Source organism: Centropristis striata, chromosome 9 (assembly GCF_030273125.1).
Source record: "Centropristis striata isolate RG_2023a ecotype Rhode Island chromosome 9, C.striata_1.0, whole genome shotgun sequence".
Lineage (NCBI taxonomy): Eukaryota > Metazoa > Chordata > Actinopteri > Perciformes > Serranidae > Centropristis > Centropristis striata.
Window position 1 is genome coordinate 16,976,016 of NC_081525.1, and position 27,950 is coordinate 17,003,965.

At 36.3% G+C, this 27,950-nt stretch overlaps 2 protein-coding genes across 3 annotated transcripts in view; one reads left to right on the forward strand and one right to left on the reverse strand.

Annotated features, from left to right (window-relative positions):
* nme7 (NME/NM23 family member 7) overlaps nucleotides 1-20,860 on the reverse strand; it is a 22,742-nt gene extending 1,882 nt beyond the window's left edge. Inside the window, exons 1-10 of one of the 2 annotated variants that reach the window (XM_059340415.1) lie at nucleotides 20,748-20,860; nucleotides 18,239-18,340; nucleotides 17,735-17,901; nucleotides 16,871-16,981; nucleotides 15,792-15,842; nucleotides 15,373-15,580; nucleotides 15,145-15,250; nucleotides 9,419-9,483; nucleotides 8,031-8,099; nucleotides 7,714-7,815 (exon numbers count right to left, since the gene is read on the reverse strand). In XM_059340415.1, the coding sequence (XP_059196398.1) occupies nucleotides 7,714-7,815; nucleotides 8,031-8,099; nucleotides 9,419-9,483; nucleotides 15,145-15,250; nucleotides 15,373-15,580; nucleotides 15,792-15,842; nucleotides 16,871-16,981; nucleotides 17,735-17,901; nucleotides 18,239-18,340; nucleotides 20,748-20,750 (984 nt within the window). In that variant the 5' untranslated portion in view covers nucleotides 20,751-20,860. Of the gene's footprint in view, nucleotides 1-7,713; nucleotides 7,816-8,030; nucleotides 8,100-9,418; nucleotides 9,484-15,144; nucleotides 15,251-15,372; nucleotides 15,581-15,791; nucleotides 15,843-16,870; nucleotides 16,982-17,734; nucleotides 17,902-18,238; nucleotides 18,341-20,384; nucleotides 20,573-20,747 lie in introns of those variants that run through there. The other variant, XM_059340416.1, reaches the window with a different exon arrangement.
* Nucleotides 20,710-27,898, forward strand: zgc:172121 (uncharacterized protein LOC337599 homolog). The gene is made up of 8 exons (XM_059340417.1): nucleotides 20,710-21,661; nucleotides 23,858-23,925; nucleotides 24,258-24,430; nucleotides 25,305-25,408; nucleotides 25,639-25,800; nucleotides 25,883-26,088; nucleotides 26,772-26,851; nucleotides 27,605-27,898. The coding sequence occupies exons 1-8, from the start codon at nucleotides 21,557-21,559 to the stop codon at nucleotides 27,691-27,693; spliced, it is 987 nt and encodes a 328-aa protein (XP_059196400.1). The 5' UTR covers nucleotides 20,710-21,556; the 3' UTR covers nucleotides 27,694-27,898.
* The last annotated feature ends 52 nt before the right edge of the window (nucleotides 27,899-27,950 follow it).

The window sequence follows — 27,950 nt, forward strand, 5'->3', positions numbered from 1 at the left end:
TTTTGAAACTGAACATCCTGTACTGTTGCATATTACTAACACAGTGATTACTCAGCAACTGGGCATGTGATCCTGGAGAGGAAGTGACAAAACACTGAAACTCAGCAACTTTTTTTACACACTGAATAGTGGGATAGATTAACACTGCCTTTTATTTACATTGTAGATTTAAAAAAACAAAAAAGGTTTACCATAGCAAAATCTCAGTCACTTTCTATAAGAATTTATAGTTTTTTTAAGTTAAGTTAAGTTAAGTTCTAACTACATAATCTAATAATAATTATTGTTAATAATGACACATACTCATTTTCAGTTTCAAATTGAGCTCTAAAATAAATAAAATACAATTCTAAATAAAATACTAAATATTCTCTTATTGCCATACACAACTAGTACACTATTGGGAAACTGGGTTCTCTTTTTCTTTGCTGTCAAATGCTAAGCACATTTTTCTCCAGGCGGTAGTTTTATCTTGAGTGTCTGTCTATTTCCTTTCAACATCAGACACATCCAAGGTCAAAGCCGAGCTCTCTTGCCCTTTGCTACTTGTGGTGCCTCCAGGAAATGAAACCCTCCCACAGGGTCCACCATCAGGGGAGGGACAATATGTGAATAATTAATTTACCAAGATGACTATTTACTCTAAAGGAATCCAAGTTGAACATGACATATAGTGCTCATGTAATGTTTCATACACAAAGCAACCTGTGATGTTTTATACTTTAAAAAAATTCTTCACACAGGTGTGTTTGATCTTGTTCGATCAGCAAGATCAACATCAAAGCAAACATACTTAAAACTGATCAAAGCCAACCACTGGTACTGAACCTCTGTCTTTTTATCAGAGAACAGACACTATATCAAGTTTCTATGGAAGCCCATTCCTGCCAATGTGAGAAAAAAAAACCTGTAAGTCATTGTAATGAGAAACCTTATTGAAATGATTACTTATTATCTTAAAATAATTAATTATCTTTTGAGAAAATGTTTTAATTAACTTGTGTGTCTAGTTATTGGGCAATGCTGTCATTATTTTGAGATACTGAGTTACACAAAATAATGACAAACTTATTTTGAAAATAATGACTAAATCATTATTTTGAGGTACTAAGTGTTTTTTTGAGTCTCACATTTCGGTTACTAAGTGAATTTTCTAAGACACTAAGTCATTATTTCAAGAAAGATACTAATTTTTTTGTGTGCCAATCATTTTGAATCACAAGACCTTTTTTTGAGAAAGTTTCTCATTTTGCATTACTAAGTGAAACGTGATTATTTAAGTGATTATTTAAAGATACTAAGTATTTACTAAGTACTAAGTTTTCATATATATTTATACTAAGTAATCATTTCGAGAAAGTTTCTCATCATAATAACTTACAGAATTTCTTCTTCATCACAAGGCTGTTTTTATCTTATTCTTTCTTTTACTGGCAGAAATGGGCTTCAATAAGTCACAAATAGCTTCATATAAATCCACTTGAGGTTTGTATTGTATTGTATTGTTTTGTCTAAAAAAGAATCAGGAAACATTTTCGATGACAAGTTCTTTATCCTCCAGTGGTTTATGAAAGTGCACACAAAAGGCAGGAACAAGTTTCAAGGTCATAAATAAACCTAAACAAAACTTTTGACTAAAAATTTTGTACTTTTGTAAAATAAGTCTCCTGTTTCAAATAATTGTTTGTACAACACAACATTGAAATAACAAGAAGGAAAAAAATCTAGCAAAGGTCATGGAAGTTCGTATTTTAACTATTTTCCAAAGAGTGTTGCCTTTTGAAGTTTATATTTGCTATAAGGACATTTTATGTATTTTTTCCCCAAAAATGTAGGTGCTTAGACAATGCTGGCACATATTCGGTAGGAACAATAAACACAACAGCATTAGTGAGTGTAACCACCAGTGTAACTGGTCAATTGCTTTTGACATACGTATCTTTAACCATACTAGTGACATGGCTCTAGGGATGGCAATGTTGGTCGGGTAACCAATAACTCAACGACTACTAGCTGGATTGCTATTATCTTTGACACACATATTCATGGTCGTCAGATGACGACGTGTGTCAAAGATAATAATTTTTGTCAACCTTTGACTTTTCCCCTGGCGCCACTAGCCATGATGTAAAAAATAAAAATTTTCACACTTATTTTCCCATTAGCCTCAGCTGTACTTTGTGTTTGGTGCTAACTGTAGATGTATTATAGAACTAGATATGGTGCTGCCCGATGCCTTGTAGCCCAGTTTCCCACTGGTGTTGCAATGAAAAATCTCCTTGCTGCCCAAAAAGCATTTTCCCTATCGACCACAATAGTCAAAGGGACACCTGTAAAACTGCTGCCACCTCAAAGTGCAAACAGATCACTAACAACTCCTTCTATTATTACTTTTTTTATCCATGTCGTTTTTTTAATTGTAAAACCTCTGAAGTCATCACAATCTAAAGTTTGAGCTGAGTGGGAACTCGCGGGGGCGGGAGAAACACTACATTGGAGTGAATTGATGTAATCTTTGGTTCCAATATCTAGTTCTGGTGCAAAAGTGAAAACAATTAAATGAAAATGTTAGCATGCAAAAGTAAAGTGGTTATGCTAGCGTGCTAGAAATGTTGCTGAGAGCATGTTAGCATGTATTAGCATTTAGCTTAAAGCATGGCTGTGTCCAAGTAGTAGCCAGAGACGAGGTGCTATGTGTGAAACAGTTTGTCCTACAGTGGGCAAACAATTTGGAATACCAATGGAATGTCAATGATCAGTGATCTTGGCAAATTTAATAAACACTCCATAAAGAGTTCACAAAAAATTAAAACTGTGGCAGTGGTTTTCAAGTGCCATCATCCAGCTAATTGGTTTAATTGAAAGCATCATTCAGATTCTATCGGTCAGAAAGAGGGTGAACAAGGAGAAACAATAGCAGGACTACTGATATGGTTGCCCGGCTGTGGAACAATCATAATGTCTCAGGAGTCTAAATACAGCAGCAGCCTTTGCATACAGAATGTCTGCACAAAAGCTCTGGTGAGGCATTGGACTGTTGTTTATGTGTCCCATGCCACATAAGACTAAAGCCAAAGATAGTAAAGGGGAAATTAGTGGGAGATTTACTTAGTGATAAAAGAATTCTTTCAAAGCACTGCTCTCTCTAATTGCATTAGATACCCGTGAGTGACCTCCTGTCACAGTTTAATTTGATTGTAATGAGTCCCATAGTGTGCTAGACCATTTTTCACGTAATGACTGCTGGCTGCTGTGGACCTGGTGGTTACATGAATGTTCAGAAATCTAAAAGTCTTGCGACTGACTGCTGACTGTCCAACCCTGCTGAAGTGAGGGAGTCTTTTAGTTTTAAAGGCTCACTCTTCAGTCACTATGTTAGTATTCTGCTTTCCTTGTTCTTACCACTTATAAAGTTAAATATTACACATATTTACAGTAGGTTGTATAATTCTGCAGTGCTTTAAACAGACTATAATGCATTATAGACATGGGCTTTATACAAATTGTTACCATAATGATTATAATAAAAAGTAATATAAAATAAACACAGATCCGAGTAATAAACATATCTTGCCATCACATTGACATTTTTAAAATTTGTGTGTTTTGTACAAATGTCTAGCATTGGAGTACAACTCCTGTGTCTTACTTTCTATTTCATCATATACATTTATAGCTTTATAGCTGAAATAACATTTCTTGTGTTTGTATTACATCATATTGTATCACTACAACTACTACAACCATTGCTACTGTATGTTTGCACATTAACCTCTTGTTTATTTTTATCACACGTAAAAAATGTGAATGCAGAATTCTCCCAATCTGGCAAAAATTAAAGTTCCATGGAAACCGTACCTTCTTTTACAGTTATCATAGTTCCTCTGTAATCTTTCCTGATGTTACAGAGCTTAAAATAAGCAATTCCAATATAATGTTGCAATTTTCACCATTATATTTACTCCACAACGAACTTCATTGGTTATAAAAAAGAATATTAGCATGTCGTATAAGGGCAGATCAAGCTACATTCCTACTCTACTGAGATGGATCTTTTGAGTGTACTACAGTGCTCTAAATTTAGCATAGTGGCAACCAGGAACAGCTGATATCTTCTCTACAAAAGCATTATGCTGATGGGTAAAAAATCAATACGAAAAGTATATTTTTAACCAAGATGATGCACAGGTCGTATCTTAGCCTCGTGTAACAGGAAGTTCAGGCCTATTTGATCGTCTCTTACACTCACCATCTAAGCTACTGTAAAACAAGTGAAGTAACACAGCATGTTGAGATCACAATGCACTGCTAATGCGTAGTGTGGGGCACCTATGCTTTATTAAGACTCTGATTGAAATGAGAAGTGTATACTTACAGACTTTAGGACAATAAAACACGATTGAAGAGGTTAGAGAGAACAGCCTGGGTCAGAGCTGGCTAACAGAGGGCCGTTGTGTCTGTCCACTGATATCAGGACACATCACAAGACAGAGCACAATCTCATGACTGGGTCGGTGCAATGCAAGGCAGCTAAGGGTGTGGAGGTGTGAATACATTACAATCCTTTATGACGCCTAGTGAAAAAGAGTCATATGTCCTGTGTCTGTGTCTGTGTCATATGTTGTGATGTTTCTGTTCTCTTCTGTGTGGGAATATTACAATTAAATTGATCTACCATCAGCTTTAATGTGATATAGTGCTTTTGAGGTCACTTAATCAAGCCATTCAGCTGTACAGTCATGTGTTTTTTATAGATTTCTCCTAAATCAACTGGAATTAATCAATAGTCTGTTCTCACCACAAACAACAGACCATTAACTATGAAATAAACATGGTGACCTCTGCATACAGTCTGGCCTTACAGTGTTTGTTCAGACCAACCCATCGGCCTGATAATCACGTGTGGAATGTCTTCACACACTGTATTTGACAAGAAAATGTGCTGTACTTTGGTACTCCGTGTGACATGGGCACACACATGCCCTGTCCGTGACCTCATCAGCTAGCCTCTAACACGCTACAGCATTTCTTCTCAGTGCTGCTGTGACTTTCCATTTATCTCATGTATCGAATGACTGAACTCCACTACGGTGTAAGAGTGCTAGTGTTTAGGTTATTTGTCAGATAATACTGAGGTGAGTCTGAGGTCAGGGAGTTATGAAACTGCTTCAACTCCCAGTTAGTCAGCTGGGTCTGAAGCAATCAAGGAGGTTACAGAGACGTTAATGGTAGAAAGAAGGGCGAAAACAAATGACTGCAGCTGAGGAGGAAACCTCTGGTAACAGCCTAGACTATATCAAATATGGTGGGGGCATTTATAGTAACTAATGTAGAAATGTTCCGTTGTATACACCACATGTCACACTTTTATTTTTGATGACCCTTCAGGCAATTATAACCTGGTAAATTGTATATATACAGTACTCTTCAAAAGTCTTAGGCAGGTGTGAAAAAAAGGCTAGAAGAATTGATGAAGGCAAAGGGTGGTCACACCAAATATTGATTTGATTTAGATTTTTTTCTTCTGTTCACTCACTTTGCATTTTGTTAATTGATAAAATAAACTATTAACATTTCTATTAACTATCTATATATATTAATATAATATAATAATAATAATAATAATTTAATTATATATCAATAAACCCAACAAGAGGGTGATCTGAAGAGGATAATTAATGAAATAACAGAGGGCAGTTGCAAATACTTAATTATTTCGCCATCAATGAGCTATGATGTAGTGTCATGTGACCTTGAAATCATTAGCCAATTAACTAACCCTCTTCCTGCTCTGTGGCTGCAATGTCAGTCAGATTTTACAGTGGCCTGGAGGACTGATGGTTAAGGACGGAAAGCATAACAAAAAATGAAATAAACTAAAAAGAAAATCAGAAACAGATGAAATGACGATTCATAAAAAAGTGGAATTATATTTAACAAGCCTGACAGCTGAGTCATGGACAACGGCTGAGCTTGTAGGGGAACTGTGAAGGTGTGTAGCCCCTTATTTTTATGGTGGCAGAGCGTCTTATCATTAGATTTCACATCACGAACCAGCACAGCCCTGCAGCACTGGTTCCACAGTACCCACAAACACACACGTGTATGCATGTGTTTTACACACTCACTTGCTCAGAGACACATACACACAATTTCCTGATTCAGGAAAACCAACATGTGTTTATTACTTTTTATGTGAACCAATCAGAGCTTGAAACTAAATATGGAGTTGAGCTCATATGCAAAACATGGGGCTTCTCAGACACCTGGCTTCCAGCTGTCAGAATAAACGCCTTATCAACAGATGTATCACAGACCGAAGATCGCATAGTAAAAACTAAACAGAGAAGATGGTTTAGCAAGGCTTATGTTGGATAATAGACAGAGAGCATGCCACATCAATGGCTGCACTCTCTACTTGCACAAAAATTACTTAAAAAGATGAGAAAAGACAGTGACACCGCTGTTGCTCTTTTTCAGGCTAATCACTAAAACTCAGAGCAGCAGAAATTACTTTTTAAAAATATGTGAAACATATGTCTGGGAGTAGACTAAATATGAAAAACCCTTCTCAGCATAAAAAAATACAAAATAAGCACATTTATAGGGGTATTACTTATTCATAGATGGTATAAAAGAAGCCACTATGACATCACAAATCAGTGTGGACAGCTGTTTTGAAGCCTTGAACTCGGCATTTTGGCCCTCATCATCTTATTTCTCTTTAAACCAAAAGTAACCACATCTGGATCTGACCACTGTGGATCTGACTGAGCACCTGAGGACACTGTGCATCTATACCAGCGATCTGGATTCACCTGGTTCCTGGCTACACACTGCTAACAAAGTTAGCTTCCAAAATCTGAGGTAAACTAAAAACCAGTTCATGGCTATTTAAATGTACAGAGCCTCGCTATGCATTGCTTCTCCTTTACCCTGAATGATAGGTTACCATGGCAGTGGGACGCCTGTGGCTCTGTTGGTTGAGCAGTTGCCCACTGATCTGAGGGTCGGTGGTTCAATCCCCGACCATGGCATCCAACATGCCGAAGTATCATTAGGCAAGATACTGAACCCCAAATTGCTCCCGATGCTGCGTTCATCCCAATGGAGGCAGGTGGCACCAGTGTGCCCTGGTAGCCTCGGCCACCAGTATGAATGTGTGTGTGAACGGGTGAATGAGCGCAGTCTGTAGTGTAAAGCGTTTTGGATAAAAGTGCTATATAAGTGCAGAAGACTTGAAACTAATGATTGATACCAAAAACTCGGTGTAAAATCTTTACTGATATATTCTCATAGACCTCTATACAATCGGCCTATTTTTGCAACCAGTTGAGTTGACCACTGCTGGCCATTGGAAAGAATGCAGGTTGAAGGCACTTTTCATATTAGCATAATCAGCTACATCCACTTCTATTGATTTATTGTTGTATTAGACTGCATTCATTTTAGCCATGTAGACTGAATAAACTGGCAACTTAGTGTATCTATTGTATGTTACTTTTGAAAATGGCATTTTCGTATGTCTTCTATTTCCCGTTCTTTGGAAAAACTCAATTGAAAAGGAGGATGATGGATGGATACTAATTTGCAGACGATGTATTGATTTTCACCACATTTAACCAAAGGTTTGACATTTTCCTTGTAGGACAGGCTTCTAGTATAGAATATAATGAGGAAGTAGCAAATAATATTTAATATTGTTTGACTCACTGGATCGGCGGGTCCGCAGAATTCCCTGAATGACTGCGGTGTGTCAGTGCCATGGATCTCTAGGACCATGCAGGGCCCAGAACACAGCTCAGTGACCATAGTCTGCAGGGAGAGAGGGAAAAAATATACTGATAATGTTAATATGCAAAAACTCAACTTCAGCAGAATATTGAAACAATTTCTGAGATCTGTCACTCTTTGAGATCTTTACACAAGATTGGGCAGAGTTTGTGTTTTCATGATCAAAAGTTACAATAGACAGAACTATGATGCAGGTACTTGCCATGTTGGCACAACATTGTAGTGTTTATACTCACAGTATACTCTGTGACAACACCTTTGTAGACTTCATAGAATTCTTCTGCATTTGCCCGGTCTACATTGAACTGTGAAGAGGAAATATTACCCATGGAAATCAAGCGCACATTTTTTCACAATGGGATATAGATAATGCACTCTATTATAAGGAAGTAAGAAAATAAAAACAGTACAGACACAATGAATAAAATAATACACTTGGTGTGTGTTGCTTTGTATTGTGACAACAGCTCCATTATCACAAAAGACCTTTTGTAATTTCCATGAAAAATGATTAACTAATATGTTAAGGACATCGAGGCTGTGAAATCATATCCTTAGAAAAAAGGCCCTACATGGATTGTTAATATGCTCCTTTTTTACTCCCATTAATGCACAACACGCTCTGCATGAGGCTACAGAGACAAAACCCGGATTGATTTATTTTTGTCCTACGGCCCAGAATGTGCGTCACGTGTGATGTGGCAAAATAAATGAAATGAGAGAGGTCACTGTTTGCAGCAGTTCAATGATGAGGTCAGGTTGAATCAGCAAAAGTCAATACAGTGCACATATTGGTTAGACGAGTAAAGTTAAGATACATGAGCATATGAACTATTTACACAATATTTACTAAGTTCATACAGCTTTTTAAGAGTCAAATCCAAGTAGTTTTCAAGGTACCTCAACAAAAAGTTCTCTCAAACAAAAGCAACTAAATTGTTACTATAAATGAAAAATAAAGTTTACTGAATTAATTTAAGCTATCAATGTAGAAGAACATATTGTTTATTTTACTTACTTTGATTGTATGTTTTGATCATGATTTTTTAATAGCTATATTTAATGTCTAGTTTTAATTTAGCTTAGCCTGTCTGGTGTGAGATGCCAGGTGACCACAAACAAATATGACAACAGTATTGTTTCATAAAATATTAAAAGAATTTTACTATCCTGATTCACATTCACGTTTCAAAAAATGTCTAAAAGCCCATTTAACTGCTGTTTTAAAATTCTAATTCAAACACAAATACATGTGTATATCATGTTCATATTTTTGTTTTTATATTGTTATTTTTGTTATCGTCATTATAACTTGTTGTTGATGTTATACATAGGTATTTTTCTATTATCAGTTTGTTATTACTTTCTTATAACTAACTAAAAACTATGAAATTAATGAAATTTTAGGTGTGGGCTTTAAATAAGCCCATATGGGTTTTCTGCCTCTCCCTGCACTTTACATTATTTGTTATCTTTGTCATTTTATGTTATTATAACTGTGCAAATAAATAAACCTAAATCTAAACCTAAACATTAGGATAGTAAAAGGTTAGGATAGCTTAATTTATACTTTATAAGACCATAGCACAAGGACAGGACAGGAGAATGTTTTGTTAATTTTTACCATCTGAAGGGCAGAGATTTCAAATCCAGCTGCAGATATGGAGTTCAGGATCTTGCCGGTCAGACCTGTGAAAACATCAAAGCTGTTCATATTGACAGGCTTTTATGAGCTTTTCACTGAGTTAGCACAGATTGACAAGCAAAGGTGTTTATTGCTTCAATAAACTCCTTAATCTGATCCTAAGCATGTTGTTTCTTTAGCAGGCTTTACAGTTCATTCATGATCACAGTTTAGATCACACAGAATTATTCATATTTATGTTAAATTACTGGTGTTATTAGTACTGGATGTTCTATGAAGCCATCATACTGCTCCAATTCAAACATAAATGTTATCTTATGTTGCAATGACCTTAGATTGTACCGTGTGGTACAAGGAGTACAGTGAGATTGTCTTACAGATGTCCTGTTCAATAGAGGAGGACAGGAATAATGTCTCCTACATTATTTCTGTCCAGACAGTCAACACTTTAGAGAGCGAGATACAGAGCTATACCTCTTGTCGCTGAGGCAGTACATTATTTTAAAAATGGTACAATCACATTGACAAAGGTGGAACAGTGACAGTGAAGGTCAGACTGCTGCAGACACACGTAATTGAAAGAGGGCGCCAGTCTCATAATCTCAGTCTGACATCCTGATAAACAGTAGCCTGTGTACTCATCAGGCAGAACACTAGGTGTCTACATTTTCCATTAATTCTAAATAGTGCTGTGTGTAATCATGACTTCCAGCCTGCTGATGAATTTCTCTCTTATTTGGGTAACCATTCGGTCACGGTCCACTTATGTGTGTATTAGGTAAGTAACCACCTCCAGAGTCCTCTGTGCCCTCCCCAGGCAGCAGCCTGCCTAGCACAGGCACACACTCAACGCAGCTCCCAAAAGCAGCTGGTGCAGTTGCTAGGAGATCCTATTCTGGGTGCCTGGCAACAGAAGCTTCTCTATTCCAGTCATGTCTGAGTGCTTTTTCAGCCACAACTTCCCTTATCGCTATCGTGATTGGCTGTGTCCTGTACACGTCGCTGTAACGTAATTTTGGCCTCCTAAGTGATCTTGAAGGGAAATCAAATCAAGCTCTTTGATATTATTTTTCTTTGAACTGACGGACAATGTCAGTTCTTGCTCAGCTAGACGCTGGGTTACTATTTTTCAGATTATTTTAATTTAAAGACTTAATCAAATTCAAAACTTTCCACCTTTTGAAGCAATTTGCTTGCAGCATGTTTAGCAAACAGTGTCATGTTGCTCTTCATCTGCAATACGAAATACGAAACACCTCCAAATTACAGAATTTCTCTAAGGAACTAGCTCTTGTTCTTTACCAACCAACCAAATAGTGGTCATAAATTAAGGCAACATCAAAATACATTATATATCAGTATGGTGGTATTCTCTCAACTACATATCTCTTTCTAAATATATGGGTATAACTCTTAATACAGATATACCGTCCAGCCTAAGGCCCAAGATATAGTGGACAAAGTTGGATGATTTAATATTCTATAACTGACTGACATCAATATTGTTACCACAACAAAAACAAATAACAGTTCTGACTCTTCAAATGCTCATATATTTTTTCTGGTAAAGTACATAACTTCATATACTTTGGCTTTTATAGAGCCTTTCCAAAGAACTAAATCTGCATACCACCACCTACTTATTGAAGTGTGGAGATAATAGGCTCATTAGGTCATTGAAAGAAATCTTGCTTTTTGGCCAAACATTTATTGGGTATAATTACATTATGGGAATAAAACATAATTATAAAAATGTCCCATTATCAGATGATAATTTATCAGCCCTACATTGATCAGGCATCCCAGGAATCCCTGATTAAACCGGTGATGGTACTAGAATCTGAGCGATTTAGGACCTTTTAACAATGGAACTCCAAACCCTTGTAATCCTACAAAAAAAAAAAATCTTATGAGCTTGGTTTTCCATTTTTGCTACAACATCTGCTTTGTCTGTTCTACAAGACTATTGTCAAAACTGACTGAAAATGAACAGCGTCTGGCAGACGGACCCCAGAACAGTAACAAATTGTTAATAGTGATAGCAGTACTTGCTGCCTCTCAAAACTCCTGCAATTTCTAACCATCTGTTCAAACAAGGTACTGTAGACATAAAATACAGAACGCTGCTTGTATATTCACTCAGAAATTGATTTTGTTGGAAAGAAGGGGTCAAACCAGAATGGCACTTAAAGAGTGCAGACCTCCACAAAGACAAATGGTGTATTCACATACTCCAGTGATGGTGGAAGTCGTTCTACTGACTTTGTTGTGTTCATGAGCTTTAAGTCATTATGTGAAAACAACATGAATGCTACAAAAATCAGTTTTATAGTTCAAAGGAATTAAAAAACACTTTGACATTTTTTCCAGTATTTCTGTGACAACAAAGAACAAAGTTAACAGATCAGTTGAGCTTTGAAATTTGTACCAAAATGTTTTGCCAATTATACTAGTCAAACAGAGCCAAAAACATAACCATCTTGGCGACGGTAATCAGCCACCATCTCCTAACTACTTTTCAGACGACAAATGGCAGTCCAGTAAGTGTGTTAAGGAAAGTGTCATAATCATGTCCTGGTGAGCAAAAGAACAATTATTTATACTGTAGACAGCAGAACCTGCTTAAAATGATGTCTGTTGTAAGTAAATACCCTTCAAGCAGCCAGACCAGAGTGAGCACGGAGAACATTGTGGGCTGACTTTAAAAAGGTTACATAAACTCCTACTCAGATAGAGGCCTATAGTAGAACCGTTGAAATGAAATTCACTTTACCGTCAAGAAGAGAGTATGTATAATTAATAGGTCTACAAGTCAATAAAGCAATGATTGTGGTTGTTTGTTCTGAACTAATAACAAACAGCATGTGACAGCCCTTTTTAATAGATGTCAACAAAACCAACAAAGACAAAAGAAGAAGCATTTTGTCTTACTTGACAATGACAAACCGACACAGCCTTAATTACAACACCTCGAGCGTAACTGCTGATAAGCATTGGCCATTCCCACAAGCATAAACTGAAACACCCATACAAATGCATGCTCTATGTTTTGTAGGAATTCAATTTTGCAGCAGATTGAGAGTTACTAAATTATGCCCTGCAGCAAAAGAAAGCATGTCAATACTTAGTTGTTTTTTTTAATGGGTCCTTTCTCATAGGGGTTTCTCACGGCAGACACCTCAACTTGTCAAAGCAGGAAAAGCGCAGGTGTAACTGCAGTAATAACATTAATGATGGCTTCATTCCATTTAGGTGTGGCAGGATGTCATGCCAACGAGCAGTGTGCACAACACCAGGGTCCTAGCACGCCTACATATGACATTATTTTGATTGGTTAACCATGGCTTGCCCTGAAGAAGGTCTGTATATTAGGAATAATACAACCCTGATTCCCAAAAAGTTGGGACGCTGTGTAAAATGTAAATAACAACAGAATGTAATAAATTCAGAATTCAGGGTGAATATTTACAAAACACAAAAATGCATCAGTTTGAACATTAAATATACTCCCTCCCTCCACTGGCTGCCGGTGCACTTTAGGGTTCATTTTAAGATTCTTTTATTAGTTTTTAAGTCTTTAAATGGCCTTGCTTCACCCTACCTCTCTGAGCTCATCCACCCCTACGCCCCTGCACGATTCCTCCGGTCTGCCGATCAGCTGCTCCTTAGGGAACCGAGGTCCAGGTGTAAGCTCAGAGGGGACCAGGCTTTCTCTGTCGCTGCTCCAGCCTTTGGAACAATTTACCCCTGCACATCAGGCTGGCCTCCTCACTGTCCGTTTTTAAAAGTAATCCTAAAACCCATTTTTATTCACTGGCTTTTAACTCAACATGAGCCTTTGTTTAGCCATTTATTTGTTTTTATCTGTTCTTTGCGGTTTTAAAACAATAAAATTAATTTTAAAACCCACTTTTATTTACTGGGTTTTACCCAGCATGAGACTCACTCAGTTTTAGTTGTTTTTACTTGTTCTCTGTTTTTATTGTTGGTCTGTCCTGCCATGTACAGCACTTCAGCACATCAGCTGTGGCTGTTTTAAAGGGCTCTATAAATAAAGTTGATTTGATTTGATTTGATACTGTCTTTGTACAGCTTTAAATTGACAATATGTCAAAAAGGATTAGCAAATGATGGCAGTCTGTTTTATTTATGTTTTAGACAGCGTCCCAACTTTTATCTCAGCTCACAATGTTCCTGTGTTTGTCTTAGCTGATTTTTGTTTTGAGGCTACCGTGATATTTTGTAGTCTAGTGTTTTCAAACAAGACCTTGACTAGATAGCAATGCCAGCAGTACTATGAGCTCAAAGCTAACATCAGCTAGGGTTGTGCCAATTTTGAATCCCTTAGACCACAACGGACTAGCAAATTTTACCACTAGGTGTCGCATTTAACTCAGCTGCTCCCATGGAACATAATGAGACTGAACAAGTGTGTAACGAGTCCAATCCATGTGGTGGCAGTAATGGACCTCTTAGCTAGTTTGCCAGCTGCTAAAAGACAGAAGAAGCAGCATGAAGCCTCTATCTATGGCTTCAGGTCTAAAATGTTACCATATTCTTTGTTTTTAGTTACTCCGCCAAGTCTCGGCTTGTCATACTGAACTTTCTAGTAAACAAACACAAAGTGAGCCATACGCATCCTTCTTCCTTCCCACCTATTGTTTCCATTATATGCTAAATGATTAACAAAGCTGCTGTATAAAAATAGCTTTTTGTTTCTTTTTATTTTGCTGATCTTGGCAGTGCGCATGGACTGTCAGACGCGAGTGGCTTTGTTACTCCCTTTATAAACAAACATAATATAAAGTTGTCATATTGCTTATTACTAATGAAATACAAGTTGGATTTAGCACTGTGATGCCTTCAGCACAGATTGCGGATTTCTACTTTTTAATTAACCAGAATATGTCCAAATAACAAATGTTCACAACGACATGCTAATTTGCTGATGCAAAACAAGTATTATAGTTACCATGTTGTCAATTGTTGAATGTCATTCGTTTTTAAGTTATTTGGTCTGAAGCTAAAGTATCAGACAAATTTTGACCAGATTGTGTTGTTAGAGGAAAATCAAAGGATCGCTAAAGTCATTTACCAACAGAGCGACATTGCCATTCCTAAAGCCATGTCGTTTAGCATGGCTAAAAATAGAAAAAGAACACAGCACAGAGAGCACAAATACATCCATGGAAAGTACATATAAACCTGGTCCAGATCAGATACCAACCAAAGAATCACTGAGGATAAGCACTTGAGATCAAATCAGAAGTCAAGATTGAATTAATTTATATTGGACAATGGTGATATTGTACGTTCTAATGAGCTGTGTTTGGGCGTATGTGTCCAGAACAACACTAGTCCAGGTCTCTCTTCAGTCAACAACTTTCTGTGCGCATACTTCAGCTCTGTCCAGAGAATTTCACATTTCACAGGTCAGAGCTCTAGTGGCATGCTCCATGAACAGGGATCAGGGCAGGGATTTGGAAAAATCCAAAGCCAAACGTGGTTACCACGTAGTGCCTTTGTGTAACACAAACACATTAACAGCCATAGGTGGAAGGAGAGGAAAGATTAAACAAGTCAGTGGACTTGCAACTGCACAATTCAGGAATGTATCAATAGACCGGCAAGGACCAAGATAGAAACATAGACAGGTTAGTGATAATGTGCACATCTGTTGGCTGCAAATAGATAAACGCCCCTACCTTCTGATATGGCATGAGGTTTGATGATGCAGCATGTGCAGTCTGTATAGATGGCTGTATTAGAGGGACCATGGCCAATTGTGGACGGGAAAAAGTATTCAAGCTCCTAATAAAAGAAACACAAAAAAAATGTTTAGAGTGCATCATCATTTCTGGGAATGTGGATCACAGGGTACAGGGGCACATATGAATATGAATAAAGAAAACAGGCTAGCTTCACATCCTTACTCTTGCTGCTGCAGCAAGTGAGTCAGAGCCATGACCAACATTTTTGATGCCATCTGTTCCAAACTGGGCACGGACACTCTGCGGTGCCTCCTTCCGCGCCACAGCAGAGTCTGCAGGTCCCAGGAGCCTCCTCCAGATAGACATGGCCTCATCACCCATCAGCTCCATGGCAACCACAGGGCCCGAGGACACGAACTGCACCAGGTTACTGCAAAATGGAGCAACAACGTAACAACCAATTCATATCAGCAGAATTCCTACAAGCAGCAGGTCAGCTGTGTTAAATGTGTTGAAATGTCATTTCAAGGTGATTAGGATCATTTGCTACAGGTTCTGTTAATGATAATGGCTGGCTATTAGAAATGTTCTCTGTTGGCTAACACCTCCTCAAAACTGGCAAATCATTTACAGGTACTCACTTGTAGAAAGGCTTTGACTGATGTTCCACATAAAAGTCTGCCGCTTGCTTCCTGTATTGTAAGAAAACCATAAACCATGAAGGTTAATAAGTGGCCATATTATATAAGGTGTTCTATATGACCTCTACGTACCACACTGCTGACAAAGACATTTACAGAGGTCAATAGCATTTCACGTCATTTCAGAGCAGTAGTGTTTTAGAGTACAACATATTATCTTCCTATGCATTTATTTATTTATTATCAATGTTTATTTATATTTAATTTAGATTATTATTATTATTATTAATTTTAACCTTGGGGGAGTTTTTCATTCAAAAGTTAAAAATGTACACATTTTAAATAAGATTCTAGTATTTTCCTACCAGGATTGTATTACTGGCAGTGTGTAGAATGCTTTGAAAATGCAGTTAGACTTTCAGACTGGGTAATAAAAAATGATAATGCTATTTTACGGTTGTGTTACTTCCTAATAATTACCCCGGAAGTTTCTGAAGAAAGACATAATATATGGTAGTGCTGCAAATGATTAAGAAAATAGAGATAACATTGTAAGACAGGTTTTACCTAGAATTTAGTTAGCTGTGCTGAGGAATATCCTTAAAAGAACAGCTCAATGTTAATGAAATATGCATATAAACTAAACTATTTGAGACATTCTTTTTTTACCTGAAAAAATACAAATTCTGTCTGAAATAGGCAGCAAAAAGTAGACTTGTCCCAACAGTCTCCATACAGTGAGTCAGATTAAAGCACCATTATCAGCAAAAATCCTAAGCAATAAATGTTAAGGTAAAAAGTGCACATTATATTCATTGCTATTTCTGAGATGGCTTTCATAATATATTTGCACCATGAATAAGCACCTGATAAAACCGTAATTAAACGCCGACCTTGTCTGCCCGTTGAAGCACCATATGTTCCTAATGTGTGTGAGAAAGCAGAGCCACCCATCTGTTTTTGTGTGGATACTGGCACCATAAAGCCTGTGTCTCTTGCTTCAACAAGAGTTTGTCTGATACGTTACCACAGTCTGACTTGTAGTATCATTACTCTTAGCAGTGAGGCTTTGACCTTACCATGTAAGCGTGGTCATTTTGGCTTTGGTCACAATCAGGTTGGAGGAGTATATCAGTTCAAGGACATCTCCGATCTTTGTCACTACATCCGGCTTTATCAGAGCAAGAGTTCTGGAAAACATGAGCCAATGAGACATAACCTATAAAGATCAGACAATATAACAGAAACACTTTCACCTTTACCATAATGAGTGCTTCATAATGTGTAGGGTTAGGTATTGTACTTCAATAAACACTGGGTAGCAAGCAAATTGTGTCAAATTGTGCACGGGGGGAAACTGTAAACTTGGTTAATCTTGTCTACTTATTTTCAAATATTGCCTGATTTAGATTATTGTTTTCTATTTTTATTTTGGGCATAGTTCTTGAGTTTGTGGTGAAATGTCAATTGGCTTGCCTTGTTAAATAGGGTATGGTTCTTTGGAAAAACAACTAATAAAATTATGTTGTTTGGTTGAGTTATCTGTAAAAAAAAAAAAGAAAAGAAGTGATTTAACAAGATGATGATGATCATCAAGTTAGTCAAGCACACACAAACAAAGTCATATTCCTTGCTTTAAAAATCTGATGACAGCTGTTTAACAGCAGCTGCATCTTGATGAGGAACCAATAACTAACAATATTTAAAATTCAAAAAGGACCTTCCTTTAAATTACCACAAAAAATGCTGTTAACAAATATGAAAATGTTGCAAATCAAGATATAACAAGTTACAACACATTTCCTTTACCTTAATAATTACATGTGAATAAATGAAGATTATGAGCCAAGGTTACTGGGATTACTTGGAAGGCAATGTAAAGCTGTGAAGCTTATAACTAGAGAGGATTGTGAAGACATGTCACACAACTGTCACAATCATACCTTTCTTTTTTGCTGCCCAGTTTGTTTGCTGTGTACTGATTTCCATAGTCAATCAGATTAAGCTGTCGTGAGAACACATTCACTCGATTCCCAACGAACAGGTCCTCTTGATGGAGGTCTTCATATTTGGTCCTTCTCAAAAATATTCTCTGGTTTTTTACATCAAACTACAAATAAAAACAGACATGTTGATAGCTTATTAAAATCAAATAGTTGCAAATTTAAGCAGATTAAACATTTTTCTGATGCCAGCAGTGAAAGGATATTTGTTCTTGTATCAAAACTCTATCCACATTTGATAATATCACTAACTATTATTTGACATAAATCCATAAACAGAACTAACATCTTTCCCTAGAAGTCTACCTAAATATGAAAATTGTGAGGCTAAAAAGCTGGATAAATTCAAATTACCGTAGCCTTGCCTTTATAAGTAGCCTAAGAGAGTTGTAGCCAATGTAGCAGCAAATTTAAAGAATTGTAGCTGCAGTAGTGAATGCTTACCATTTCCACTGAGCTGTCTTTAGGGTAGTAGAACAGTTGGTAGCGCCGCAGGAGAGCTGCAGTCGGGTCATACCACTCAGTAAGAAAGGCATAGCGATCCTCCTGATAATGTCAAGAAACAGAACAAATCAGGAGGCACAAAATAATCCATACTAAGCTTTATTTGTCAATTTAAACCATGAGCCTATGTCATTATAACACATTTTTGTCAAAGATATTTGTTTAGATCTTAGTCCAGGATAGGGCTGGGCAATATGGCCCTTAAAATATTATCTCATGATTTTTTTCACACCACACCCTAATTTCAATTTTGAATAATTTTTTTTTAAACAATTTTTTTGACAGAATTTAAAACAAAATGAACATACTGTATGTTATTTGTATGCTTTTAATAAAATCAGACATGAGGTGCTTGTAAACTGAAAATGAATTTTTAATTCTAAAGCATTGTCCTAAACCACATATCCAAATTTATTGATAAAATCGACTGATCATCTATATATATATATATATATATATATATATATATATATATATATATATATATATATATATCCTCTGTCCGTTTCAACAACTCCATATTTTTGAAAACTTAAAGGAAAACAGGCTGTAAAAACAAGAGTTTTTTTCTTGTCTTAGCCCATTGATAGCTTTATATCAGTGTTCCAATGCATTCTTTAGTGCTTCAGATTTTTTGATTGCGTCATCCCACCATCCAACAGTGTTTTGATTTTTATAACCAACCTGCACAGACTTGAAAAATGCCTGAGTTGGGTAACTCAATACAGTGTCAAAGTTATGATGTTGTTGCAAAGTTATGCAATGCAGACTTATCACTCATCTGACTTTCACCTGCACAACCACACAATCATGGAACTTTGATAAAAACAAATGTAGACGTCGATGCTCACTGTCTTGACCTACCTACCTTACCTAACCTCATAAAGTCTCTGCAGGTTAAGTTAAAATATCTTTTTAAAAACCCAAACCCTGTGGGTTTCTGTTAAGAGTTGAGTTTAGTCATGCGATGGACTGTGGTAGGCCGGTTTTCCTTATTTAGCAAGACTGGTTGCTTACAAACAAAGGTTAAAGGTTCAGGAAATTTCTTCTGTGTATTGTAGCTTACTTTTAAGCAAAGAAGTGGTATTAAAGTAGTTTGTTGTGATTGTACTAACTTTTAGAGTGACTTGGAATTATATAATACCAACATTTGACTGATTTCATTATATTCATCTTGTTTGAAAAAGGAATTAAATGTGACCAAAAATAATTAAAAGGAATGGATATGATAAAAGTTGATTGCCTCAAGTAAATTTTTTCAGTGTGGTTCAAACTTAGTTGTGGACAGCTCATTTGTTAGCATTGTGACCTCATAGCAACAGGGCCATGTTTGACTTCCAGCACTTATTATGCTGAAGATCCAGTTTCTCCAACAGTTTTAAGTCAGGTGGGTGGAAGATGTTCTCCTGACCCCACTGTGTGTGTTTGTCTCTGTGAAGGACAATGTGTCCAGAGTGTTTCCTTGTCTTCTGCCCATTGTTAACTTGAAAAAGCTCCACCCCTGTAACCCTGACTGAGTAGGCAAAGAAAATAAACAATCTCTCCCTTCTGCTCTACAGAAATGTATGTGCAATGTATAAGTAGTTAGATATTAGTCAAAGAAATTATCCAGGAATGTGATTTTTTTTTTGCAAAGCACACACAGATCCACAACATATTGGAAACATCTTTATGTTGTCTTGTTGCTGTTTTTGATTTTAATAGCATACAGACTGGCACAGGAAAGTCAATGCTCATGGACACTGAGACCAGTGCCCCAGATTCAATATCTTGGTTCAGCAGTCCTGATGCTTACTCTTACTTAATCGACTCTTCTGCCACAACAACCTACAGTTCTTTAGTGTAGTCGTGTTTTAACTTTTAATATTACTGAACAAACTAACATTCAGGCACAGACATGTGGCTTCCTTCTCCTTGTCTGGAACCAACTCTCATGTATTCTAACAAACTGGACTTATTGACCACCCATTTAGCATAATACACTGCACAAAACATTGACCACGCACCACTAGCTTATTTCATTGGTAAGCTAACGTTTGTTTGTGTGTGAACGTAGAAACTACTGGCATTGTAACGTTTAACTTACTTTTTAAAATTGGTAAGTAATCTAAAACTGCAGCAGCGAAGTTAGCCAGTCCGTCTTCATTGGCAGTTATTGGCCACTGGCTAGTTAGCTAAAGTTACCACAAGTTATTGTTGTTGTGCATTAGGTTGATTAACTTCGCTACACCACATTGACACTATCAATAAAATACCGTTATTCCGTTTAACGGAAGGTTAGTTGATGTTGTTATGGTAACGTTAGCTGCTAACCTGTGTTTGTGATGTTACGTTAGCAAACCGTTATCCGTTTGGTCCATTCAAGCGTTATCGTACACATGTGCTACATATTTGCCCAACGAGTAGTGCGTTCGCATCATGGCTATTGATCAGACGAATGTTAACTTACCATTTTTTAAAAAAATGAAATAGCCTTAAAACGTATGTCCCAGTAACCAACTGTTTTCCGCTAGCAAACATTAGCCATCGCGGGCTTTCTTCGTTTCTATAGTAACTGTAGTGACAAGCCACGGTGCATTCATGGTACAGCCAGCTAACAAGGTACATAGCAATTGTTCTTACCATCGAAAGAAAGTTTAACCACTGCAAGCTACACCGGTCTAGCAACATGTTTACAAAAATACTAAATTCAAAAGTAATTACATTATACATCGTATAATTTAGTTGCCATACAAGTTAAAGTCACCACACAATTAGCTGAACGAGTGAATATGTGAATATGAAAAGGGTTTGTGTATGGGGAAACTGTTGACTTCTTTTGAAACTGTAAAAGGACATGGTGCTCCTAGATTGTCCAAGTAGCAATTTTACACTACACACGAATTTACTTATTCACGTGTGGAACTACGGTATAGAATCATAAATATCTTCTGCTCTACCCATGGATGTATCAAGAGAAAGAGATTGTTTCATGCGTCATCTAGTGGTAGTCTGATGGTATAATGGTGGCCGATATTCCCTAATTTTTAAAATTCCGAGTGGCTGGGAACGCAACCTCTGAACCGTTTGCTTTACCCGGAACAACAACAATAACAAACTGAGTCTGTAAAGTAACACGAAGTATATCAGGTACATCACTGTCGTTTTTATAGTATGCGTTTAGTTTGTTTTTTATGTTAATAGTTATATCCCCTCGACTGTACGGTTTGGACTGTAGTTGGTCATAACTTCAGTGCCTCTTAATCAAAGTATTTCTCCATGGCTTCCTCTGCTCCACTGAGACTTTATATGAATGATAACGGACCATTAATCTTAGATGGCGGACTTGCAACTGAACTGGAAGCACACGGAGCCAAATTACAGGTGAAATATTTACAAAACAGATAAAGTCATAATAAAGTCTGCATTAATGTAGGTCTATAATCTGGCAGTCGGCATTGGTTTCACTTTCCTGTTTCCCAGCACATAGGCTACACTGCGCAGCCTCTTGTATTAAACCTCTGAAGTCCAGTAGATTTTGGTTCAAAATGTTCAACTTCCTATGCATTCATTTCTGTCTCTATTTAGCATATTTCAGTCTGTACTTACATCACATGCATGGTGAGTTGGCTATCAATCAGATTTTTCATTTTATTTTAATTAACAAAGTATAAAGCTGCCAGGAACCGAAAATACAAACAAAAGACCTTTTTTTTTTTTTTTTTTTTTTACCATTTATACACACAAAAACAGCAGAAAAAATAACAAATAATAAAATTACAAAACAGTCTATTTGCATGTAAATTAAAAATAGTAATAGTTTTCATTGTAGAAAGAAAATTCACATTTTAAAAATGGTCTAGAAACATAAATGGCACATTGTGAAAGCTCCTATGATTGCACTTTCAACTGGCTTTCTCAGCTTGTCTACATATCATATATAAATAAAGTTATTATTGTAAATAAAACGTGTATTTTCAATAAATAGATGGACTCCAGAGGGTTAAGGGCAATAGTTAGTATACATTTTGGGCATTTTGTTTGCTAAGGCCAGTGGCGGAATGTAACTAAGTACATTTACTTAAGTACTGTACTTAAGAACAATTGTGAGGCACTTGTACTTTACTTGAGTATTTTCATTTTATGGAACTTTATACTTCCACTCCACTACATTTGGAGGCAACTATTGTACTTTTTACTCCACTACATTTAGCTGCCGGCTTTAGTTTCTTTTCAGGTCAAGATTTAACCCAAAAAACGTGATTAATTAGACATTTTTTCATAACAGTATATTAAGTAATTAAAATGATCCCTACCTTGAGAAAATTAGAACACTGCTTACAAAAATGCATCGATAATAATAATCTAATAATACATTTGGAATATATAAAACAAGCTGAGTGGGTTAATTCTGCATAACGACTTTAAGTACATTTTGATGGTGATACTTTTGTACTTTTACTTAAGTAAGTTTTGAATGCAGGACTTTTACTTGTAGTGGAGTCATTTCAGTGTGATATAAGTATTTTTACTTAAGTAAAGGATCTGAATACTTTTTTTCACCACTGGCTAAGACCAGATATAGCTAAATCTTAACCATGTGATTTAAATGTAGCATTATGCACTTTTTATATGAGCTGAACTTGGGTCATTTATCAAAATGTAACTTTTCAGTTAAGCATTGGGGAAGTCTTCATTTCTCTCAATTTTATTAGGGCCCGAGCAGGCAACGACCTGCAAGGTCCCTATTGTATTTCGAATGATTATTTATTATTTTATATATTTTACATTGAAACTGCCTTAGACTTCGATACCATGGTTATTCTTTCAGTGTCTTATCTTGGGTTACAGTTAATTTAAAATTTCTGGTTTGGTAACAATATTTAGAGATGAACTATGAGAATGACAGTGGTGGAAGTGTAAAGTAAAGTTATATCACCATAGTTTAAAAATACTAACATGTAAAACTTAACTTTACTGAAAGTGTATTATCTGAAAAAAAAAAAAGAAAATTACAAAAGTAAAAGTAGTTACTATACAGCCAAAATTGATTCTGTCAACACGCTGTAAGATTATTGTGAATTATACTTTTGGATTATTACTATTAATGCACTGACTGTTAACTAGCCATATTGTACTCATGATAGATCTTTAAAAAATGAATCTGCAAATTAATTGATAATTTCAGCTACCAAATAAGTGGGGTGGAATAAAAGTAGCTCAGAATGGTATTTAATTATAGTAATTTAGTAAATGTACTCAGTACTTTCCCCCACTGTGTAAAGTTGTTAAGTGTATCCACTAGGTGGCGCCATTGGCCCCGTACTCAGAGCGTGTTTCCTCTGCAGACCAAACTTTTATGTCATAAGACTTATTCGAATATATTATGATTATGACATTTATTCAACATGTGGATGTTTTGGAGCAAAAGAAAATCACGTTGCTTTAGTTCGCTTTTAATTAATAAATTAAGTAATGTATTAGTTCCAAATGCAAGTAGACATCTGAAATCTTATTGAAAATGTATATTTATATTTTTCTGTCAGACAAACATTTTAAAAGCATGTGTCTCTCACACAGGGAGATCCTTTGTGGAGCGCCAGGCTTTTGCAGACAAATCCCCAGGCCATAAAAGATGCTCATTACAGGTATGAACAATATTAGAAATGCATCATAATATTCTTCAGCTCTAGCTTCTCATATGAGATAATTTGTTGCTTTTCTTGGTCTTAAAGTGGCAAAGTGAAGGTGTATATTCTGAACTTTTGGACAGAATACCACATTTAATCACATCACCGTATGCTCTCAGATATTGTGATATGCATATTTTTGCTGATTCTCTGCAGATTAATCAACAACAATGATAATAATCATGAGCTTCAGCCCTATAGAATATCGAGTCTTGGTGCACATGAATCACAAACCATTCATAAATGAGTTGTTAAAATGTGACCATAGTTCATAAATTAAATATCAACAGGTTTCTCCTCAGTGGTGCTGATGTTATCACAACAGCTACATACCAGGCAAGTGTTGCAGGTTTCATCAGTCACCTGGAGGTGAGCCCTGAACGCGCCAGAGAGCTGCTGATGTCTGGAGTTCAACTGGCCAAAGACGCTGTGGAGACATTTGTCTCTGACACTCGTCCAACAGGTACAAAACTTTATGTCTCTGTAAGTCTGGACAATTCATCCGATTTTATTTTCAGTAACAGTTTTGGCTTCTAAAGATTACGATAATAAGACTTGTAGTCTTGTGTTTTAAATCCAGCGAACCCTTTCCTTTATAGTGGTGTTTAGCAAACAGTTGAATCTATGTTTAGGAGTTTTCAGTAGGTTGTGGCAGTGTACTCTGACATATCTAACTTACTTTGGTTGAATGTATTTTTAATTATTACTTTTATTAATACAATATATGTTTAGTAGTTTTCAGTAAGTGCACTAATGTTACAGCACAGTTATTAATTTTGATCAAATTAATTTTTATTTAATATTTTAATTGTTTATTTAAATGTTAATTGTTTATTTAAATTGTTATTACCTTGTTACATATACCAAAGGACATAGTAATATCTGGATATATTACAAAACAATTTAACATATTTTGACAATATTATCTATTATATTCAAAAAATGGTATTTCCATTTAATAGAGGTTACATAAGTTCATTTGATTGCCACTGGCTTATGTTTATTTACATTTTTATGTATTGATTTATTGATTTTTTTTAAAAACATTTGTTTTTAAAAAAAAAATAATTTGAAAAATTGCTCATTAGTTGGACTTATTTGAATTTAAAATTCAAGAAATTCCTCTGCTCTTCTTTTTTTTGTTTTTACAGCTCAATACAAACATGACGTTCCCAAAGTCAATGAGTATTCATGTTAAATAATCACTATCTCAATACAGGCCAAAATAATCACAATGATGATTTCTGCTATAATCGAGCAGCACTGCGTCTTTAAAATATATTTGAATCAGTGATCATTGATGCTATTTCATCTTGTTTGTGCATTTATCTGTGAAGGGCAGAGGAGTCCTCTGGTGGCCGGCTCTGTTGGACCGTACGGGGCTTTTCTGCACAACGGCTCCGAGTACACCGGGGCTTATGCAGAAGACATGAGTGTTGAAGTGAGTGGCTCTCAGCCTCTCATACTCTTTACATAAGGAGCGATTATGCATGCTGTGTGAAGGTGACACATGAACAAAAAGAACATAATTGTTGACCTAACTTGTTTAATACTCACTCCTGACTCTGCTTTATTTCTGAATGCTTGGTTGGATGTTCCTTTTCTTAGATTAATTTACTGTAGAATTAAATCATAATCAATGATCCCATGTGTCTTTTTTTCTCTTTCAAGGAGCTTAAAGATTGGCATCGGCCGCAGATGGACAGCTTAGCAGCAGCAGGAGCTGATCTCATTGCTTTTGAGACAATCCCCAGTATCAAAGAGGCCGAGGCTTTACTGGAGCTGCTCAGGGAGTTCCCAAACTCTAAAGCCTGGCTCTCCTTCTCTTGTAAGGTAATCATTGCTGAAAAACATAACAACTGGTGTTCATATAGTGTATTAAACTGACTCGTGCTTTCTACACACACACCGTTAGGATGGGAAGTGTATATCAGACGGCAGCGCGTTCACACATGCAGTTCAGGTTGCTAACAGATCCACGCAGCTGGTCGCTGTTGGAGTCAACTGCTGCTCACCAGCGCTGGTGGAGCCGCTGCTGGACTCTGCCAGCTCACTGCTGAGCCCAGATATGAGCTGGGTGGCGTACCCCAACAGTGGAGAGGACTGGGACTCTGAGCAGGGGTGAGAATCTCCTTTTATTGCCACTTAAAATATCAAATAATTTTTAATTAAGTATTTAATAGGGTTGTCAAAAGTATCGATACTCAAAAAAGTATCGATACTAAAACGTTGTATCCGGATACGATACACATTTTCAAAAGTATCGAGTATCTGAAGCGTGTTATCATAGTTGCAGTTTCTTTTTGCACAACAAATATTTAACCTGTGGTTCTGTTCATTTTTACATGTTGCATTTTTCTTGTTAATAAAAATATTTCTGTTAAATTTTGGGGTCTTTGTTTTTATCCTGGTGGTATCGAAAATGGTATCGAGTATCGAATATTTTCCTGAGTATCAGTATCGAGTTGAAAATTTTAGTATCGTGACAACCCTATTATTTAGTCTTTTTATTCATATATTTTTATATATTTATATATACATATAAACATATTCATATAAACAAATGTATATGAATAATGCCTATTTTTATGGTATAATTACTTATAATGTAAAGTAATGAAAAACTTAATTACTTTTTCCCTGACACGTGTGGTCCTCCATACTCTATACGATCCTTCACACTGCAGGTAGATTTTGCTGATAATACTTTGTACTTTTACTTAAGTAAAATTTTTGAATGCAAGACTTTGATTTGTAATACAGTACCATCACCTCTGACTGTTTTGTGTGTTTATCCTTAAAAGGTGGCTAACCTCAGGGAAAACATCAGCATTGATACCTGAGCTGAGTCACACATGGATGAAGCAAGGTGCTGCTCTGATAGGTAACCTTGACTGTGCCCTTTCCTTTAATGTGTCCTAGGGATGGGAATAATTAATCGATGATTAATGGTCTTGAAGAATTTGGTCGATCACGTGGAACTTTTAATCGATTTGTGTATTTTAATTTTATATATGACTGCGTATCAGTACTGAAACTGAAACACGGCCGATCGTTCAGTTCTGCGGCTGTAGGTCAATAAGCCAATGAGCTGAGAATTAAGTTGGATAAAGCTTAAGTTTGCAAACTGAAAGTTGCAATAACAATTATAAAACACACAGAAATACAAGAGTATTAATTTGAGCAAGAGTAGCCTACTGTATCAAACCTTGCTAGCATGATTTATTAGGTTTATTTTCATCCAAAACTTATTTAAACACAAAACACATTTAAATATGCAAGATTACTGTGAAAACTAACCCCATGCTTCTTCTGGGGCTAAAACATAAAACATTGAACTCCTTGACGTTATCTTAACAGTATCACCCCTCTTGAGTTAGTTTTAAGATCGACTGGAAGTCTCTCCGTCCTTTCAAAATAAAAGCCTCCGTTATCAAAACCAGCTTTTACTGTGTGGTCTTGTACTGTGTATATATCTTTTATTTTGCCCATATATGCATGTTTTTATACATACTGGAGTATGTATAAAAACATAGGGATTAATTGATCGTTAACATTATAGATGCTCGAGTTGGCAGGTCTCTTCCAAACACCTGTTGCATGTTTCTGATGATTGTTTCTGCTGTCTGTTCATCAGGGGGCTGCTGCCGCATCTCTCCCGCTCACATCGCAGAGCTACGGCGAGAGCTGAAAGGAAGTTGCATATCTCCGACCTCTGCTGTGTGATTACACTGAAAATGTATCGCTGAGAACAAAGATGCCTGTTTCAGAAGTTTATTTTAAAAAATCTTAATTTATTGTAAAATAAATAATAAATAAAGCACTACATCAAATCACACAATGACATCTGTGTTGGGACAAATGGTACCACACAGGTACGGACAGGATTGTGAGAACAAACTGTGACTGTACATAAAAAGATGAAAATCAACCATGCAGTCTTCACTTTCTTCACATTTTGAATGATTTTGAGGGATTCCACT